The sequence below is a fragment of the Acipenser ruthenus genome, chromosome 42 (genome assembly GCF_902713425.1).
Source record: "Acipenser ruthenus chromosome 42, fAciRut3.2 maternal haplotype, whole genome shotgun sequence".
Taxonomy (NCBI): Eukaryota; Metazoa; Chordata; class Actinopteri; order Acipenseriformes; family Acipenseridae; genus Acipenser; species Acipenser ruthenus.
Genome location: NC_081230.1, coordinates 7,912,473 through 7,931,053, shown reverse-complemented (window position 1 = coordinate 7,931,053; position 18,581 = coordinate 7,912,473). Strand labels below are relative to the sequence as shown.

At 41.7% G+C, this 18,581-nt stretch overlaps 1 protein-coding gene across 3 annotated transcripts in view; it reads right to left on the bottom strand.

The window, feature by feature from the left end:
• The window catches only part of LOC117401036 (kinesin heavy chain), a 42,715-nt gene that overhangs the window by 8,152 nt on the left and 15,982 nt on the right, over window positions 1–18,581 (bottom strand). For 2 of the 3 annotated variants that reach the window (XM_059011512.1, XM_059011514.1), the window contains exons 3-24: window positions 17,276–17,349; window positions 16,663–16,767; window positions 16,351–16,399; window positions 16,164–16,219; window positions 15,774–15,861; window positions 15,432–15,556; window positions 14,826–14,930; window positions 14,229–14,377; window positions 13,564–13,712; window positions 12,706–12,878; window positions 12,030–12,098; window positions 11,463–11,669; window positions 11,207–11,353; window positions 10,447–10,635; window positions 10,132–10,249; window positions 9,510–9,574; window positions 9,303–9,412; window positions 7,848–7,949; window positions 7,008–7,068; window positions 6,409–6,480; window positions 5,516–5,620; window positions 4,703–4,750 (exon numbers count right to left, since the gene is read on the bottom strand). In XM_059011512.1, coding sequence (XP_058867495.1) covers window positions 4,703–4,750; window positions 5,516–5,620; window positions 6,409–6,480; window positions 7,008–7,068; window positions 7,848–7,949; window positions 9,303–9,412; window positions 9,510–9,574; window positions 10,132–10,249; window positions 10,447–10,635; window positions 11,207–11,353; window positions 11,463–11,669; window positions 12,030–12,098; window positions 12,706–12,878; window positions 13,564–13,712; window positions 14,229–14,377; window positions 14,826–14,930; window positions 15,432–15,556; window positions 15,774–15,861; window positions 16,164–16,219; window positions 16,351–16,399; window positions 16,663–16,767; window positions 17,276–17,349 — 2,366 coding nt within the window. The remainder of the gene's footprint in view (window positions 1–4,702; window positions 4,751–5,515; window positions 5,621–6,408; window positions 6,481–7,007; window positions 7,069–7,847; window positions 7,950–9,302; window positions 9,413–9,509; window positions 9,575–10,131; window positions 10,250–10,446; window positions 10,636–11,206; window positions 11,354–11,462; window positions 11,670–12,029; window positions 12,099–12,705; window positions 12,879–13,563; window positions 13,713–14,228; window positions 14,378–14,825; window positions 14,931–15,431; window positions 15,557–15,773; window positions 15,862–16,163; window positions 16,220–16,350; window positions 16,400–16,662; window positions 16,768–17,275; window positions 17,350–18,581) is intronic. The other variant, XM_059011513.1, reaches the window with a different exon arrangement.

The window sequence follows — 18,581 nt, the reverse complement described above, 5'->3', positions numbered from 1 at the left end:
CTTAAAGCAAATCCATACACCAACCACTTCACTGTCTGAATCCATTAGCTTGTGCGTGACAGCCTAGCACTCAGACCAGCGGTTCATTTGTAAGTAAAAAGATACCGTATCTTATAATTAAGGAAGAAGGATTGCATTTTTGTTCCCATCTGCTTGTTGGTTCCGTGCCTTACTGTTGGTGTCGGTAGCTGCAGACCCTGGCCTAGCTATGTTTAACATAATCTTTAGGTTTGAACAATACCAGCGGTGGGCCGACTAATCTGTTGAGCAGGAGTGACGACACTCTTGTTAAGAACAGCGTTTTGCCGTTTGCAAAAAAACTAGCCATTTTCTTATTCATACGACATCGCATCCTAAAATATATCGTTGCAGTCCACTTTTGTCATTCAATTATAATGGAACAGGAAAGCACTTTATTGTACATGTTATCTATATAGTTTTTTTTTTCCTCCATGCCATTAATTTGAAAACTTAATTTAATTCTCGTCTGTCAAACACAAAAGTACCGGATCTGGCACAAATTAACCTCTCTAGTCCAGTCTTCTACATTAAAGCACTCAGATTACTGTTAAAAAAAATGAACCCTCAGAACTCTCATACATCAAATCGGGAGGCTGAAAGCTTGTCAGTCAACAGGGAAAGCAAGTGATTGGTTAATGACAGGAATGAAGCAGTTGAAAGGGCGGGGTTGGGGGTTGGGGGCGGGGTTTGGGGCAATTTCATCTTCCAGGTCACCAAGCAAGTGCAACACTATCAGAAAGCATGGTACCAAAATAAAAATAAAATGTACATTTACTATAATATGTGTTTCTTTCAAAACTAGACATTTGAGGCTGGTATAATGAATGGAAGTACACAGGCAAGACTGAGGAAATCATTTTGCTACAACTTCCATTCTCCATCTCCTAGTTTTGAAAGTCGTACACTGTCTAGCAAACGTGTCTTTTGAATTTTTTTTTTTAAATGATATCGGTTATGGGACTTTTACTTGTAGCCCCCTGGTGGTTCCACATTAATAAAGTTTATTTCCTGCTAGCTAACGTGTGACACCATAAGAGAGCAGTTTACAAACTTTTCTTAAGTTCTTGCATTCTAACGGAACATTTTCTACAAGGAAAATGAAACACAGTGAGTAGTAGCAAGTTTCAAATTGCACGATTCTTCTGAATAGATTTTTTTCATTGCTATTTTTATCTGGCCTAAAATAATTCAATCCCCTGAAAACAAACCAAACAAGAATGCCATTGCAGAGAGGCCAGAGTAGCAGATAGAAAGAAGCAGAAAGCAGGAGGGAGCTGTACCTTGCGGTGCCACTGCATCACCTGAAGGGGGCACTCTCTCGCGAGGGGACAACAAGGGACAAGGACAGAAGAGGGACAAAGGCAAGAAGAAGGAGAATATGAGGACAAGCAGGACACGGTACTATCGCCAATAGAAGAGCATCAGCCCAGAGCAGGACCATGCAGCTGTCTATGGGAAGGTTCAAAGCAGATAACAGCACGCATATAGAAGGGCTGGACAAAAAATTAGGAACACCTGCCTTAACACTGTCAATAGGGCCACAGCCAGGACGGAAACTGATTTGACATCCGCATCAGGTTTACGGTCTCCAAGGAGACCGGAACTGGGATATGCAGCTTTTATATATTATATTATAAAACCAATTTTCCTGCTAGTAATATTAAATCGACACCCCCTCGCTTCTCAATGTAAAAAAACAGTTCCATAATCCCATATTTTCAGTGCAATAAAAGGGAGACAGTATTATCGTTAATAAGGCTAATAATCCATGTTGTGCACGTCCATTCATTACATCGTTCTCAAATGTCCAGTTTTGAAGGAAACGCATTTTATAGCAAACATGCATTTTTATTTGTAATCGTGACATCTGGTTCTACCCCTGGTTAAAGAAACCTGTTTGATAGCAATGCTTTCGGTTAGGGCTGCACTTGCTTGGTCATTTAACATGGAGCCTGTGTGGTCCAGTGGTTAAAGAAAAGGGCTTGTAACCAGGAGATCCCCGGTTCAAATCCCACCTCAGCCACTGACTCATTGTGTGACCCTGAGCAAGTCACTTAACCTCCTTGTGCTCCGTCTTTCGGGTGAGACGTAATTGTAAGTGACTCTGCAGCTGATGCATAGTTCACCCACCCTAGTCTCTAAGTTGCCTTGGATAAAGGCGTCTGCTAAATAAACAAATAATAATAACACCTTCTTTCCTCTCATTAACCAATCAGCTGCTTCCTTTTATGACTGACATGCTTTGCAGCCAGTAAGATGAACTTTCTTTTATCTCGTACCAGAGGTCATGTTTTAAAAATGAAAATTCATGTTCGCCATATCGTGATTCTTTAAAAAAAATTGAATTCCATGACAGGCAATATTTTTTAAAGCAATTTGTTTGCTAGAAGTGCGTTGATTGGTTACCCAATTTTTTGTCCAAACCCCGCCTCTGTCAAGTCAAGCCAGAAAAATCCCAATAAATCTTGCAAAAGCGCTTGTTTGGGCAATAGTAGTGTACAGCATAGAAAAGGCTACCGAGTACAGCACTGCTCATAAAGACTGATTTACCTTACAGTTTTCAGCTGTGTTTAAAGCACCCTATATTGGCTTAAAGAATTTAAAAAATGAATTAACCAAGTCTTTGAAAAATATTTTATCACTTATCGCCAGCGCAGCAACCTTCTCAAAAGATTTAGAAAAAGTATTTTTTTTTCCAATTAAGCCAATCCATTCTACCACCACACTATAAATTCACTTCCTGTCTGTGCAACGCATACTAGCAAAGTAGAACAAGAGAGTCATACATGAAAGATGAGTAAAGTTTAGAACGGACGGTAGGAAGCATTTTGTACCCAGTTATACTAGTCTCCCACAGTCCTGAAACTTAAATAGCAACTTGTTACAGCTATGAAATATCACAATCAACTTATTTAGTCTTCAAGGTGTTTAAAACTCAGCTGTGAAGATGTTGGAGATCACAGAGGAACTACAATCTATTAAAAAAAAAAGTCAATGGGATGTGACGAATGCAACAGAAAATGACACAGAGTGATTTTCAACAGGAAGAATTCTTAAGTGACTATGATATGTATAGACCTGTACCGCGCTGCTGTTTAAGAAAGTTAAGAAGGTGTTGTCCTAATACTGTACATCCTACACAGGAAATTGGTTTATAGTTTGGTGGTGAGAAAAAAGTATAAGGAACTTATGAGGAATGAGAGAGCGTTGCCATATATGCCCTTGTTAAAAATATCAAAGTGTTTATAGTGTGAAAAAAGAATCCTTCTTTTATGCTTTGCTTCCTATGATATGACAGAGTAGTTACATACCACTGCTGCAGGTAGTATAGGAGCAAGCCTAATTTAAAAGGCAATGCTATGCAGTGATCGCCCCTTTATAACACTAGAGCCATTGTTAAGACCATGCTATTTGTGTTCTGCTTTATAAAGAGTATAGCATGCTGCTGTAATGGTATTATGAGGGCAAACTGGAGATAAGACAATAGATTGGGTCGACTGTAAAAGGGTAGCATTGTACTTGATTAAAGGCTAAGTAGCTTCAACGTTAGCTTACCTTTTTAGGATGCCAGCAGTCATTCCCAGTGCTATTTTCACCTGACTTCATGCTCTTTAGATCTAGCTGCTTGACATTACCTTGGCTTGTTCAGCCACAGCGTCTTTATACAATAAAAGTAATACTCTGGATCACGTTCCCTTTTGTGGTCCTTTAGTTTTATTTTGGCTACTAAATAGAATAGGCTTCGTTTTAAACTCTTCACATGAATGAGTTGTCCTTCCTTTACTGGTGTTATTCTTCCCCTTGATTCTAATGGGATTTTCCCTCAGCACATAGCCCCACCTGGTGGAGGAACTTTATAAGCGGCGGTTTTCAATACTTTTCTTAGTGGCCAGCTTTAATGTGAATTTATAACTCGAGGGGGGATTGATTTCCACCCTTCTTAATCTTATTTTTTCTCAGTTTCATCGTTTTAATACATGTATTTTTAATGCAGTTAACTGCCAACAAGCAGTTCTGTAGTACAACAAGCGATCTGTGAGGCTCCTTTCTGGTACATGAGCAAAATACATTGAAATCAATCTAATCCACTGGCCATGAATGTTGCAGTACCTTACATCAGTCATTCTTAAAGGATTACTTTATCATCTACATTTGATCCTACTGTAGATCATTTGTTGCCATGCCTTATTAAAACAATTACTATAATAGGAGGCTGTGTGGTCCAGTGGTTAAAGAAAAGGGCTTGTAACCAGATGATCCCCAGTTCAAATCCCGGCTCAGTCACTGACTCACAGGTGAGACGTTGTTGTAAGTGACTCTGCAGCTGATGCACAGTTCACTGTAAGTCGCCTTGGATAAAGGCGTCTGCTAAATAGACAAATAATATTTAAGTGATAAAATGGTAATAACTTAAGACTTTAAAATCCATATATATATATTGCAGGCTCTACAATATATATAGCTAAAACAATCCTTACATTGCTTCAAGTTTTGTAAATAGGTCCACTGCCATTGCTAATACGTTATTTTAACGCCTTTAAGAAAAGCTGAAAAATGTAAGGCTTTGCAAAGTCCTAAAAACGGGTCTCTTACTCGGGAACGTCTTCAAAAGTGGGGAAGCCAGCACACAGCTGTCTGTAAAGCTCTGCTCTAGCCTTGCATTGCCAGTGCTGGTACTTACTGTAAAACTGTACATACTATACATCTGGAAGGGGTCAAGGAGATCAACCTTGTCCAAGAGAGCAAAAGAATATGACAAGGGAAATGGTGTTGATCTTAACCTTCAAAGGACAGCAGTGTAATTCACATCATAAAAACAGACAGCACCACACCCTTCAATACAGTTAAAACAGGTCTCCTTTATGATGACTGCTCCCACACCCCCTCAGAAAAAGGAAGCTCCCCCTCCAGGCCAGGGCAGACTTGAGGAACGGAGTCCGAACTGCCCCAAAGTATGAAGAAGATACAGTACAGAAATATGTGTATTCATGTAACTGTATTTGTATTTCTCATGGACGGTACTTCCAACAGCACAGTTCCCCCCTAACATCATTCACCAAGCCTCTTCAGCACTAGAGGATCAGAATTTAATAGTGCAATTACAATAAGCATTCAGCAGGTGGTGCTGTGCCCCATGTAAAAATCCCATTAGAATTAAAAAAAAAAACTCTTGCAGAGTTTTGATCATAATATTTGGAAACTAGCCTAGCTCCCTGTTTTTTTTCTTCTATTAGGCCTTGTAACCTGGCCACTACACAGAGCCCCATCACAAAGGCCCAGATAAAAGAGAAGGCATAAGAGAAAGCTAAAAAGCCAATCACAGGGAGCTTTTTTGAAACAGAGACGTCCTTTTATGGAAATGAGTTTACCATAAAGGGATCGCAGGCTTTGAATGGAGTGAAATCTGCCGTTTGATGAAATGTAAGGGGAAGAAACGTGGTAAATAGGGTCCAGGTGCTGTGATGGAGTTAGGAGGCCTGGTGGAGTGTCTTACCTGTTTGTGAACCTTTGTAAGTTGGTCCAGGTTATTCTCAAGAAAGGAAATCTTCTGTTTCTGTAGGGTGTACCCCCCACTGTCATCGGGTTCCATTTCAGAACTCTGACAAGAGAAAAGAGGCCAGGGTTACCGTCAGTTACCAATGAACTTGAGACTGAGGAAACGGTTGCTGGGGTTCTGGTTTTACTATGCAACCCCCGATTTACTCCCTAATTTAGAATGTCCAAGGAGAACTGATGGTTCAGCAGGCATCCTCCGATCCCACGACCAAGCCAGCTTCCTCTTCTATACCCAGGAACTCGAGAGCGGATGTCAGCGAGCTACCGGGCTCTGGAGGACAAAGGCCAGCCCTGCAATTGTCCATCTGAGCTCACTGAGTGTCTGGCCGGTAGGGTCCACTGTAGCGTGACAAGGAGAAATGATCCCTGACGGGAGCGCAAAGCCCAATGAGACAATCCCTCCAGAATCCCCAGTGAAGACCGGTGACTTCACACAGCCAGGGTGCAAACCTACACAGACCCCTTTGATACAATAGTTTAAAAAGTTTCAATTCAGTGAATTTAGTTCTCGTGAAAGCTGAGGGACGATGGCACTGGCTACAGTCAGGTACCATGAGAGCTTCCTCCTAGACAGAGAGAGAGAGAGAGAGAGAGAGAGAGAGAGAGAGAGAGAGAGAGAGAGAGAGAGAGAGAGACCTGCCTTGCAGTCCTGGCCCGAACAGTGAATTGGAAAGACTCTAACAATGGTCTTGACAGTTTTAAGACCCGTTTCGGGAATATCTAAGTGTGTTTTACTCATAAAACATTATTTAAATTGAACTCATGAGTCTGTGAGCCAGTGGCTCCTTCCAGAGGAGCAGCTTCTGTAGCTGGTCCCGAATGAAGACTCACTTTCTTGACTCGAGTCGTGAGGTCTTGAACAAAAAGCTTCCGAAGGTTGTGAAGGGTCTGGAGTTCCCGGGCCTTAAAGGAATACAAATAGAATTGAAAACCAATCAACACAACTTACAAGAAATCAAACACACAGGGGTGAAATAGCTGAACCGACTATGCCACCCATCATCAAAAAATGAACAGATTCTGGCCACATCTTATCACTGAAGCCAACTCAACTGTCTAAGTATTAAGTGGAGGTTTAATACAGCCATCCATATACATACAATATATCACACACATAGAGGGATTGTATCTGATTAACTTCCTTTCAAAAGCACCGATATTATCATCTGTAACTTCAAAACGCTCACTCAGAATTGAAAGGTAAAGCTATAAGTCTCGGCTAGTGCCTTCTTCAGTTAAGTGCGTTTAACTACTTGACTTAGTTTTTAATAGTGTTACCTAAATTACCAAAGGAATCCTTACACCCTTTCATTGACTATTGCCTATCAAACTGGCACCATGTAAGTACATTACACACACCAACTTGTGTGATGTAATCACACTTTCGGTTCAAAGTTCTAGTCTTTTGAAGGATCGAGTTTCCAACTTACGACGGTCTCCTCCAGGCCTTGAAGGTCCTGCTTGGATTGCTCGTGCCTTTCGTGGAGAAATCTGGGATCAGGAGAAAGAAAAGCAGATTGAGAGAACTGAAGGTTCCCAGCTAATCTTTTTGTCTATATGCAAAGGTGTCCAGTGGTAGTTGTGCCACATTGCGTGGCGGTGCTCGTGTTGTGATGTGGAACACACTACTGTCCACTGAGGGCGAAGCAAAAACCACCGTTTGACTTGGGAACGGATTTAAGAAGTGAGAAGAGCCGACTACGCCAACCTACAGCTATGACCAGAGATTTTTGCATCACCCTATAGAATGAAATAACTTAATTAAAGTTAGCTTTATGGAAGTCAACTCAGTTGACTAAGTATAATGTGGTGGTGGAAACTGAAATGAGTTTAATACAGTAATCCACCATGACAGCTTAAAGCATCACAGCAAATCCTACAGACCATTCATTTCAAAGCAGAACGGAAATACACACTAAAGTACATTGCTTCAAGGAGAACGTTGCTTTGAGAATCTAGCTCACAATGCGTGTACATATAATCAGTCCAAAGAAACGTGGCAGAATTCAAGTTAAGAAATCATAAAATCTCATGATGAAAAACGTACAACACTCATGCCAATTTAGAAACGCTCAAATAAACGTAATAAGTTAAATAACAAGCGTTTCGAACTAGAAGTTTTTCTCAGTGTCTTGAAATGCTTCTTGGCACAAACGGTTGTCTTTGAACATATTACGTTTCTGTTTGCATTTCTAGAGCTCGTGCCAAGACAGACCTGAAACCTAAAAGGGGGTTTGCTGGAGATGAAGGACAGTAAATAAGTGGCTCACGTAAGCTCCTGGAGTTGAACGCTTTTATCATGCTCCTGGCTTTTCAGCTTGTCGAAATCGGAGTGCAGCTGGTCCAGTTCCAGCAGAAGCTTCTGGTTACGGCTGGAGAGCGTGGGAGAGATAGCGGGGGTTAGGAAGAGGGACATTTATACAGCAAACAAACGTCTCAAAGTGGAAACCAATCAGACATCCGTTACATAGCTTACAAACTGCTGTAACCAATGCATCACACATCATTAGGGATGTATTTCTTTCCCGGTTAACACGGATTTCACGGTCTCTGTGAAATGTACCCATTGCTGTGTCATATGTAGTTCCCCAGGAAAAATCCCATTTCTGAAAATACATTTTTTATCACTTAAAATTCAATACAGCAAACGTTTTCCTTATTGACGCATTACACTGCATTTAGGAACCTGGCAGCCAGTTTAGTTTGCTTCCGGTAAATGACTGAACGCAATGATTGAGGATTTCTTTAAAATGCCTTCAACGAAAAAGACGATAGGAAATATTTCTGCTAAAGATCGCTCTATCCAGTACAAGGAGACATTTAACGTGGCTGTTGTTATTTTTCATTTATATTTATGTTTGATAATTCATTGATGGTGACTTTAAAAAGGTGGACATAAAAACCAAAACATTCTACAATTTAGCATTTACTGTTTTCTTTAGGTCAGCATTTAAATATTTAGGAACATTTGTTGTAAAATAAAGCAAGAGGAAATGATCAATTTTGAATGTGACAAAGCAATTTTTTCCTGCTTTAATAAATATTATGTTTAAGTCGTGAAATATCTATTTTTAGACTGAAGTAAGCAAGTTTTTTACAGTGAAAAAATACAGCCCTAATCATCACACACAGAATACTCTTCATTGGTTATTGCTGGTAGCGGTTAATACTTTTGAATATGTGCTGCTGAGGGCCTTTCTTGGGAATGTTGCAGGTAGATTCAAAATATTGTACCCTGCTCTGTTTGTAGTCCTGACTTGCTATTTGTGTGTTACCATGACTATCTCAATAAGGCTACATGGATTGTATTGAGATTTTAATGAGCGGTTACCGCTTTGAAGGGTTTGAAGAGGATCTAATTGAAAACGGCTGACAGGTGACCGTCTTTTGGTTGGCCGGCCCAGTTTTTACAAAACTCTGCCTACAGTAGCTTGAAAGGTTATTAAACCGACACTAATTGGTTCAATTAGCACAATGACAGTGTGGTTTAAATGTAGGTCAGTACATATATATTCTCTTGCCAAAGCTTGATATAATACATCTGTCGAAGCCATGTCTTTGAACATTTCCATTTGACATTTGTGCTTTCTATGCATAGTTCACTGAGCACAGAATTCAAACTCCCACTTACTCCCAATTATTCTCCACTCAGAGCTATAAAACTCTCTCACTCCATTTGCTGGTCCCCTTGGTATAGACGATCCTGGCCTTTCTCTAGAACTTACTCAGTGAGCTCGTCGATGATCTTCTGCTTCTCGTTGATCTCGTCACGCAGACGGCCCAGCTGCTTGTGATGAGACTCTCGGTGACTCTCCATCTGCAGCTCCAGAGCTCTCTGCAGGGAGAGAGAGACCGTTACTCCACACTATCCATTCTGCCTTGTATACTCTTATAATCTTACTGTTCTTAACGCCTTTACAGTATTCTGTTACCTTCACATCATCAGCCTCCTCAATATCCTTCTGTTTGTCATTCTTGGCTACATCTTGCATTGTTTCTGAAATGAGATTGATACAGAAATTTAAGTTTCAAGGGCAGCAGTGTGGAGTAGTGGTTAGAGCTCTGGACTCTTGACCGGAGGGTCGTGGGTTCAATCCCAGGTGGGGGACACTGCTGTTGTACCCTTGAGCAAGGTACTTTACCTAGATTGCTCCAGTAAAAACCCAACTGTATAAATGGGTAATTGTATGTAAAAATAATGTGATATCTTGTAACAATTGTAAGTCGCCCTGGATAAGGGTGTCTGCTAAGAAATATAATAATAATGTATCCTGATATTTAAACTGGCCACTTTGCTGCACCAGAAACTATACGTTTTGTGTACTGTGTGTGTGTGTATACATATATATATATATATATATATATATATATAATGAATTAGCTTACAGAGACTAGGGGTGAACTATGCATCAACAAATGCTGCTGCAGTCACCATTCATTCCCCTTTTAACTCAATCAACCTCCATGATCACAATCAAACTCCATGATCATTGGGTTGAAAATGAAGACCGCAAATGGGCAAAGCTGTGGTGTGCAGCGTGTCTGCAGCAGTACCTTGTGCCTGCAGTTGAGCCAGCTCCTCGCTCAGGGAGTCGTAGGAATCCTCCAGTTGCCTCTTCTTCAGCTCCATGTTCTGCATGTACTCTGTCAGAGAGCGGATCTTTGCCTCGTGCTGCAGAGAAAATAGACAGAAACCTCTGTGACCTGGAGCAACCCCAACCTCACACGGTGTTAAACAGTGATCTGCATACGTCTTCTGATTGTGTGTGTGCCTCTGCCTGTTTCTGTGAGCCCCTGTGTGTCTGTATGTGTCTCTGTGTCTGTCTCCAAGTGTCTGTGTCTCTGCGTTCGTCTATCTGCGTGTTGTACCTGTGATATGAGCAGCTGGCAGGAGGACAGCTCTCTCCCAGTCTCCTCCATCTTGCGATGACACTCCACCTGCAGATTCTCCAGCTGCCTGCAGCGCTTCACCATCGACTTCACCTCCGACTTGATCTTACTGATGTAGAGCCGAGCCACGGTGAACTCTTCTTCTATTGCTCCGCTGATCTCGATCGGCTACCGGGGGAGAGAGGGCAAGCTTAACCATCATGGGCTCTATAGCTCAGACCAGCCCTGTATTCTATTACAAATCGTGGGACAGTCACTCAGAGAGCAGTACAATAGTCCCTTGCTATTTTGCTTATTTAAAAATCGTGTGGATGATCTCCTTCAGTTGTCTAAATATTTGTATAATAATATGAACGTTTTCAGTATCGGAATACATTTCTGAGAGAGATAAGGAGCGACAGATAATGACTTGATTATGAAAATATTTACAGATGAAGTCACAGCAATGGGTGAAACAGCTTAGCCAACTACGCCAGTCATCGGTTTTCTGAAAGCGAACTTAAACTTCAATGCATTACACTGTTGAAAAGTCCATGAGCGCAACACAAGTACCGAAAGAATATTAAGACATCCTTACACCCTTTCGTAAATGCATTGCATAAACGAACTTGTGTGATTTAATCAGGCTTTTGGTTCAATGCTCTTGTCTTTTGAACGTTTCAGCTGCAGTCCTTCCTTGGCAGAGGGGCAGGGAGTACGACTGGGTTATAAACAGCCCTGCGCGCCAGGTTGCTCTCACCAGTTTGATTTCCCCGTTGCCCACGATGGCGCTGAATTCGCTCAGATCCTTCATCAGGGCGTTCAGGACCTCAGCGATCCTCTTCCTCTGGTGGCTGCTCATTTCATGCATGCGATGCAGCTCCGCCTCCAGAGCAATCAGGTGGGCCTGCAACACACAGAGAGGATAACGCAGCATTCAACACTCGGTCATGCCATAGTGTGGGATTACAGCTTTCAACACTCGGTCACACCAGAGTGTAGGATTACTCTCTCACCATCTTCTGGGCCAGCTCGTCGGCCAGCAGCTTGTTCTGCAGGTTCCTCTCCTCCACCTCCACGGATTTCTGATCGTAGTTCACAGCCAGCTCCTCCAGGGCCTGCAGCACCTCCTTCACCTCGTCCTTCGCTGAGTCGTTCTCCGTCTGCAGCCGGCCCAGCTCCGTCTGCACCTTCTCCTGGTCACCGCGAGTGGAGGCCAGGAGCTGAGAGAGAGAGAGAGAGAGAGAGAGAGAGAGAGAGAGAGATATTGAGAGAGAGAGAGAGAGAGAGAGGGGGAGAGAGAGAGAGGGGAGAGATATTGAGAGAGAGAGAGAGAGAGAGAGGAGACAGTGAGAGAGAGAGAGAGAGAGAGGGGAGAGATATTGAGCAAGAAGGGAGAGGGGAGATACAGTGAGGGGCAGGGGAGAGAGAGGGCTAGGGAGGATGGGAGGGAGGCAGGGAGAGTGTGGGCGAGAGGTAGGGAGGATGGGAGAAAGGGAGAAGCAAGGAATGGAAGAGAGGCAGTGAAGGAGGGAGGGAGGGAGGAAGGGCAGGAGAAGGCAGACAGCTGTGGCGGTCTTTACCTCATCCTGGTCCAGCATCTGCTCCTTCAGTTTCTCAACTAGCTGGCTGTGTTGATTAATTTCATCATCCTGGAACAGAGGAAACACACACACACACACACACACACATACACACTTGTCAGACTGGCTGGAAACCATCAGTTACTATTTCCACTCATCTCTTTGAGAAATGTATTGCCTGAGCATTACTGACATTTGAACAGCAAAATCAGCATCTGCTCCTCTGCATCATGCATTGCCCTTACACTCACACACCTCAATATATGTTAAATTCATAACAGGGAGATTCAACATTTCCCCTAAGAAAGACCATACAAAACAGATCTGAAGATGCAATATTAGACAGTGTTATTTTTGTCTCCAGGGAAATCAATAATGTATTGAATAAAATTGCCTTCCCACAACCTACCACAGCATCTAGCTGTTCAGAGACAAACAATAATAAATATTTTGTTACCTATCTGAAAAAGGAGTCACAAGTAACTGAAAAATGTAATCCGATTACATACATTACATGTAACATTTTAGTAGTATTATTTGCACTTGCTGCAAACGATACTGTATTTAAATATTAATTTTGCATTGTAACCCTGTACTGCCCATGTAGGTCGCCTTGGATAAAGGCATCTGCCAAATAAATAAATAAAAATAAAAGAGGTCTTGTCGCCGTGGTTACCTTGTCGTCGAGCTGCTTGTAAAGTTTACGGATTTCTTCCTCGTATTTCTGGCGCTCCTCCTCGGAGATGCGCACCACGATGGAAGAGGCGTTGTCATTGACAGGGGTCTCGTCGTTCACGTCCACCTTCCCTGGACTGTTGCTCAGCTGCTCCGTCTCCGGAACATTCTCTCCTGAGAAGAAAACCAGGAAACAGAGCTTGAAAACAAAGCTTCTGCCATCCCAACGCTACCAGGTGTTTAATTTGGGTTTATTATATGGGCTACATGGCAGACTCATGAGACACAATAGTGGTTTTCTTATTGGCCATTGAAAGAAGTGAAACTCGGCTTAGCTTAGCTAGTTACAAGTTTTTGAAGATTATGATCAATGTGAATTAAAGATTACTAAATGACAAGCTTGGTTTCTTCTCACCCAGGCTAAGATGTATTAATAACAGTTAAAGTTGTTATAATAGTGGAGGCTTTGAGTAAATTGTTGATGCTCCTAACATCGATATATATTGTAACTCCTATATTATATATATTATATATGTAATATAGATATATATACTCACACACACACACCTCTCCAAAGCACACAGTCTACAAATGAAAATCGCCCATCTGATTTTAAAAGGTACAGACTGATAGAAATTCCAGCCCTTGTTTCTACAGTGTACACTGTCTAATGAACTGGCACCTCATCCAATTGAATTGAAGGGGAAAGGCCACCTGGTTCAGAGACGAGCTTCTTACCATTCAACTGAAGAGCCAGCCCTGTGGTGGAGAGGGAAGTATGGGTCTGATGCTGATGCCAGTAAAGTGAACTCATGAGCCGCTGGGAGGAGACCCGTTACAAGCGTGTCAGCCTACTCACCGTTGCGCCAGCGGTTCAGTTCAGCCTCCAGTTTCTGGATGGTCTCCTTCAGCGTCTTGTTCTTCTCCTTCTCCTTCTCGAACTTCTTCTTCCACTGTTCGGCGGTCAGCTCCAGATTCAAACAGGCTGTGTTCCTGATGGTCTTGGCTCTTAGAGGGGGAGAGGAAGCGGGATTCAGGGTTTTATCAACAGAAAGTGGAACCTGAATTTTGCTTCCCTGGTTCACTATGGACCTTGTTTCTTGGTGCGCCCTGCATGTAGCTTTTCCTTCCCAGAATTCAACTGGAGAATGTACAGACCAACTCCTATGTGTGTATAGGATTGATAGTGCTTCAGAAGGGAGCCGAGTTATGTATAAATCATGAGATCTAATAAAAGTGTCCAGTTGAATTCCTTGAAACGCTGTGTGACTGTGTGTTTGTGGCATCTCATCCTTCCCAGAATTCAACTGGAAATTGGCTTTGTAGAGCGGTCAAGAGTTCACTTCTAAATATATGCCTAATAAAAATCAGTACCCCAAACCTGAACCAAATTTGAGAGAGGGGTGCTAAACTAGACAAAATGAGTACGTTTGACCTCCATTTTCGAGCCCCACACAGTCAAACATTAAAAAGATCTGATTTTGGGCTGAAGCGAGGTCCTCTTTATGAAGTCATTGCATTCACCTCTGTCCAAACATGAGAGTTGACTTGGTCTCAGCCTCGTTGTAGCTGGACGGGGAGCAGCAGATAAACATGGTGGTCCGGCAATTGCCCCCCAAAGAGTCCTGGAGGATTCGGGTCATCTTACTGTCCCGGTAAGGCACGTGGGTTTTCTGAAAAAAGGGACAAATGGGAAACAGTCAGAGATTTTATATAATTTCCATGCATTGAATAATTAATTTCTTATGTGTTTCACATCCTATTACATGCTCTTTCTACTTCGATCACCTTTTATATTTTATATTTATATTTAACCACTTCAATTGAAAAGCTCTATACAAAGTCAGCGCACAGCTATGGCTATATGAACATAGTTTATCACAAAAAAAGTTTACCGGAAGCCATACATTATTTCATGCTAGATTTCGAAATATCACATTTTCCCATTTTTGTCAGTTTTTCGTTATGTGGGAAAACTACAAAGCGGTGTGCAATTCAATATGTTAACGTTATTCAGCAAGTTTCATTCGACTTTATGAAGCAAAATTACTTCATTCTATAGGGTGATGCACAAATTCTTGGTTAAACTAATAATAAATATAATAAATCCAATGAACTCACGGTTCCCTCGGCCAGCGCTGAAATGACATTCCCCAGAGAGGACAGGGACTTGTTGATGTTTTTGGCTTCATCAAGGACTGATCCTTCAGCTCCAGTCTTGCTAACCTGTCACAGGACACCACAAAACAATTGAACCTCCTGGGTATGTTACTATAATCCCCAAGACAGACTTGCTCCCACTGCCAAAGTCATAGTGTGACGATTCCATTATTATGTTTTGAGTGCTGTAACTTTAATACATATAGTATCTGGTGTGAGAGACTAAAGGTAAAGCAAGATTCTAATGCGAGGGAGAGTTCAATGTAAATGGCGGAATGTATAGGAACGATACTCCTTCAGAAGGGGACTGAGTTATGTATAACTCATGAGACACAATAAAAGTCTTAAGATGAATTCCCTGAAGTGTGTGTTTGTGGCCTCTCATCGACCCTGCAGCCGAACCTCCCGCTGATGGATGACCGTCACGTACCCCTCATCGCGACCCCCGAGCGGCGAGTCCTCACAATAGCTAAGAGGTTCACAGTTTTACTCAGACTTTCATCCTCGGCCTGGTCATTTCTACTCGCTGTTCTAAAGCGCTACAGTGTTGCTATTCCTCTTCCTCACCTTCTCACTCCCAGCCAGATCCACAAGGTAGAGCTTCCCGCTCAGTTTCTGCTCCGTCTCCACGTGCTCCTGCTTGATGTTGATCAGGAAGATGCTGTGACTGCGGGAGCTGTGCTCGTTCATGTCTGGGGAGAGCGGGGAGAGGTGGGAGCGAAGGGGAAATCGGAAAATGGGAAAGGTTTAGGGAAGAGAGAGGTGAGGGAGGTGGGGAGAGACAGGAAGGAAGAGAAAGGTATACATCTAAATACTACGTTTAGTAATTTGAGAAGAAGACCACTTGCAGAAGTTCAGTAGCTTTTTGGCCAAACAGGAAGGAATTTGGCTACAAGGGGCGGGACTCACTTGTGACAGCAACGTGGCGATTGGCTTTGCCCTCGTCAATCACATCCATCACTTCATCTGGGCTTGAGACGAACCGTTCGGTGCAGCCCTGGTGAAACAAGTACAAACACTGACGTCATTCGCTGAAGAACTACAGAGTGGATCCACTTGCTCTTAATAAGTTGAAAATGCCCCTTAATTTCTGCCAGTTTAAGAGGCATGCAAAAATCTAAATAACTGTAATTTGATGTTATTACAGAAAGGGCAGTTATATCATAATGATCTTATTTTAATACATTAAATAATGGCTTTATCGTTACAGCACAGTGGGACCAGTCTACTTAAGTTGATGCCTTCTTTATAGGGTATTTTGAGGCTATTTTACTGTATATTGAGATGAAGAGACCTTACCTTAACATACGGGACTCTGTTCTTGTCCTCATGGACAGCCAGGTTGGTCTTGGTAACTGAAAAGAGACATTAAGACTGCGTGACGTCCCATATCACTGTTAACAGTGGACTATACACTGTTTCGCATGTGCTAGCAGATCTGAGATTTGTTGTTGGATCCTGGTTTCAGAAGCATAAAGGAACCTACCATCCAGAAGATCCCTTATTTTGTCCATGTAGATTTCGAAGTAAGAGACCTGCAATAATAAAAAAAAGCGAAACAGGATGAAATCATTCACTTTGATTAGATTTACTGTCATCCTACGAAACAAGCCAAGAAATGTTTTCACTGTTACAATGTGTCACTGTAGAATGGGGTTCTGCACGCAGCGTCTTGGAATGTTTGCATGTAAGACACTTAAGAAATACAAACTGTATCTGGCTCTATGAAGCCTCAGTATCTCTGATCTGATTTCAGGATGACAGGCCACATGGGAGTCAAAGGGAAATCTGTGCCTACCTTAATATGAAACTCAAGGTTCTCGTCCATAGCGAAGATGTGGTTAAAGATATCCTGGGCGATTCTGGGAATGATCCCCATCTGCTGACCATCGTGCAGCTTCCCCTGAAACAAGAAGCAAACCTCAGCACCTGAGAGCTCTACAGATATCACAATACAGGGGCATTAACTACACTGCAAATCATGACTGTGAAATAAAACAGTCCCGGTTTTTACATACATCACAATACTGGCAATTTACAAATCATGTATGAGCAGGGAACAAAATAAGACTCCCGTTGCATAGCAGTTTGATCCATTCCTGGTGTTACTATGAGTTTAATAAGACCTGAGCTTCTTACTGTAACTATACACTGTGGCTAATCGGAATCATTTTAAAAACTGGAATGGGGGAAACGGCTATGCAACAGGAGTTTCCATCTCTGATGAGAAACAAACCTGTTTTTACATATACCTTAAAAAAAAACTTTTTATAATAAGTAATCAAGAATATCAGAAGCTGTTACTGGCTGTGGCAGGGGGTGTATGCTATTGAGATCATTTAGCATTATGAGAATCGCTGCTCTCTTTGTTATTGTGTTGGAGGTGCTTCACTGCAGCAATGAAATCTCACCTCCATGGTGTGGGTTTTTCCTGAGGAAGTCTGTCCATAGGCAAAGATGGTCCCATTGTAGCCCCCAAGAACATCTACAGAACAAGAAAAAAACAGGAACATGTTACAAGGGACATATGTGTCCCACAGATAAAATGATGCTAACTTCCTTATTTTTGCAATGAGATGCACAAAACAGGGATTCAAATGTACTGACAGGTTGGATCCGGTCATCCAAATGGTCAGTTTCCTCCTCGTGATGCTTGAGTCGAATGTATTTTAAGAAGAAGCCATTTGAACAACCGCTCAATTCCTTGTGTACCCGAAGGGGTTGTGTGTCTTATTATTGTAGATGACGGGATCAAAAAATAAATAAAAGGGAGTTATTGAGCTATGAGCTGCCAAAATGACTCAGGAAAGAGAAAATATGAATTTGATTAAATATATGGAGATTGGTAACAAATGTAACTTCTCAGTAACTACATTTTAGTACTTGCTATTAAGTAATGAATTGTATTACTTTGGTAATTGTCCTTTTTTATCGCATGGGTTGCACGGGATGGGGTAATGTGGTTGATAATAAGGGCAATGTGTCCAAATCTAGATGATATAACACTTCTCCAAAATGGATCATACAAAACTACCAAACCACTGCAAAAAAAAAAAATACTTGCAGGCACATTTCAGATATGGTTGTGGTGGAGTGTTTTCTTTGAATTATTTTGCATTTCCTAATCATTTTACTAGCCTCAGGAAGTGTTGTCAATAATTTAGGTAGACTGCAGCAGATTTAATATGGAGCGGAGATCAGAAACACAATACTGCTGCCATCCTTAAAGCTCTCTTTAAGTCACCCATATAGTTGAACAGCTGCTACAGTACTGTGTGTGAAAGATAATGAAGTGTAGCACACCAATCATCTAGGTAATGTTCGAATTATTTTCTAAATGAGTCAAATGTGTGTATATATATATATATATATATACACACATATGTCTACCTTTAGTGCTGAAATAAACTCCAAAGCATCTTAAAAGCATAAATATTAAACCTTAGTTGGTTTATCAGAATGGGATATAAAAAAATGCATTTACAGTATAGAGCTACTCATGCTATGAAATATTTGATTTGTTGTTAATGCATTTCTCTTGTTCGCTTTGTATCATTTTGGCTCAACTGGGATAGATTTCCCATAAAGTTCGGAATGGGAGCACTAAAAGCCGGATGGTACTCAAACAACATGGCTCCAGTCTTCTGTGTATTGATCCTGGACATTTCTGTTCAGTTTTGTTGTTTGCAATTATTTACAAGATATTTCACAATTAAA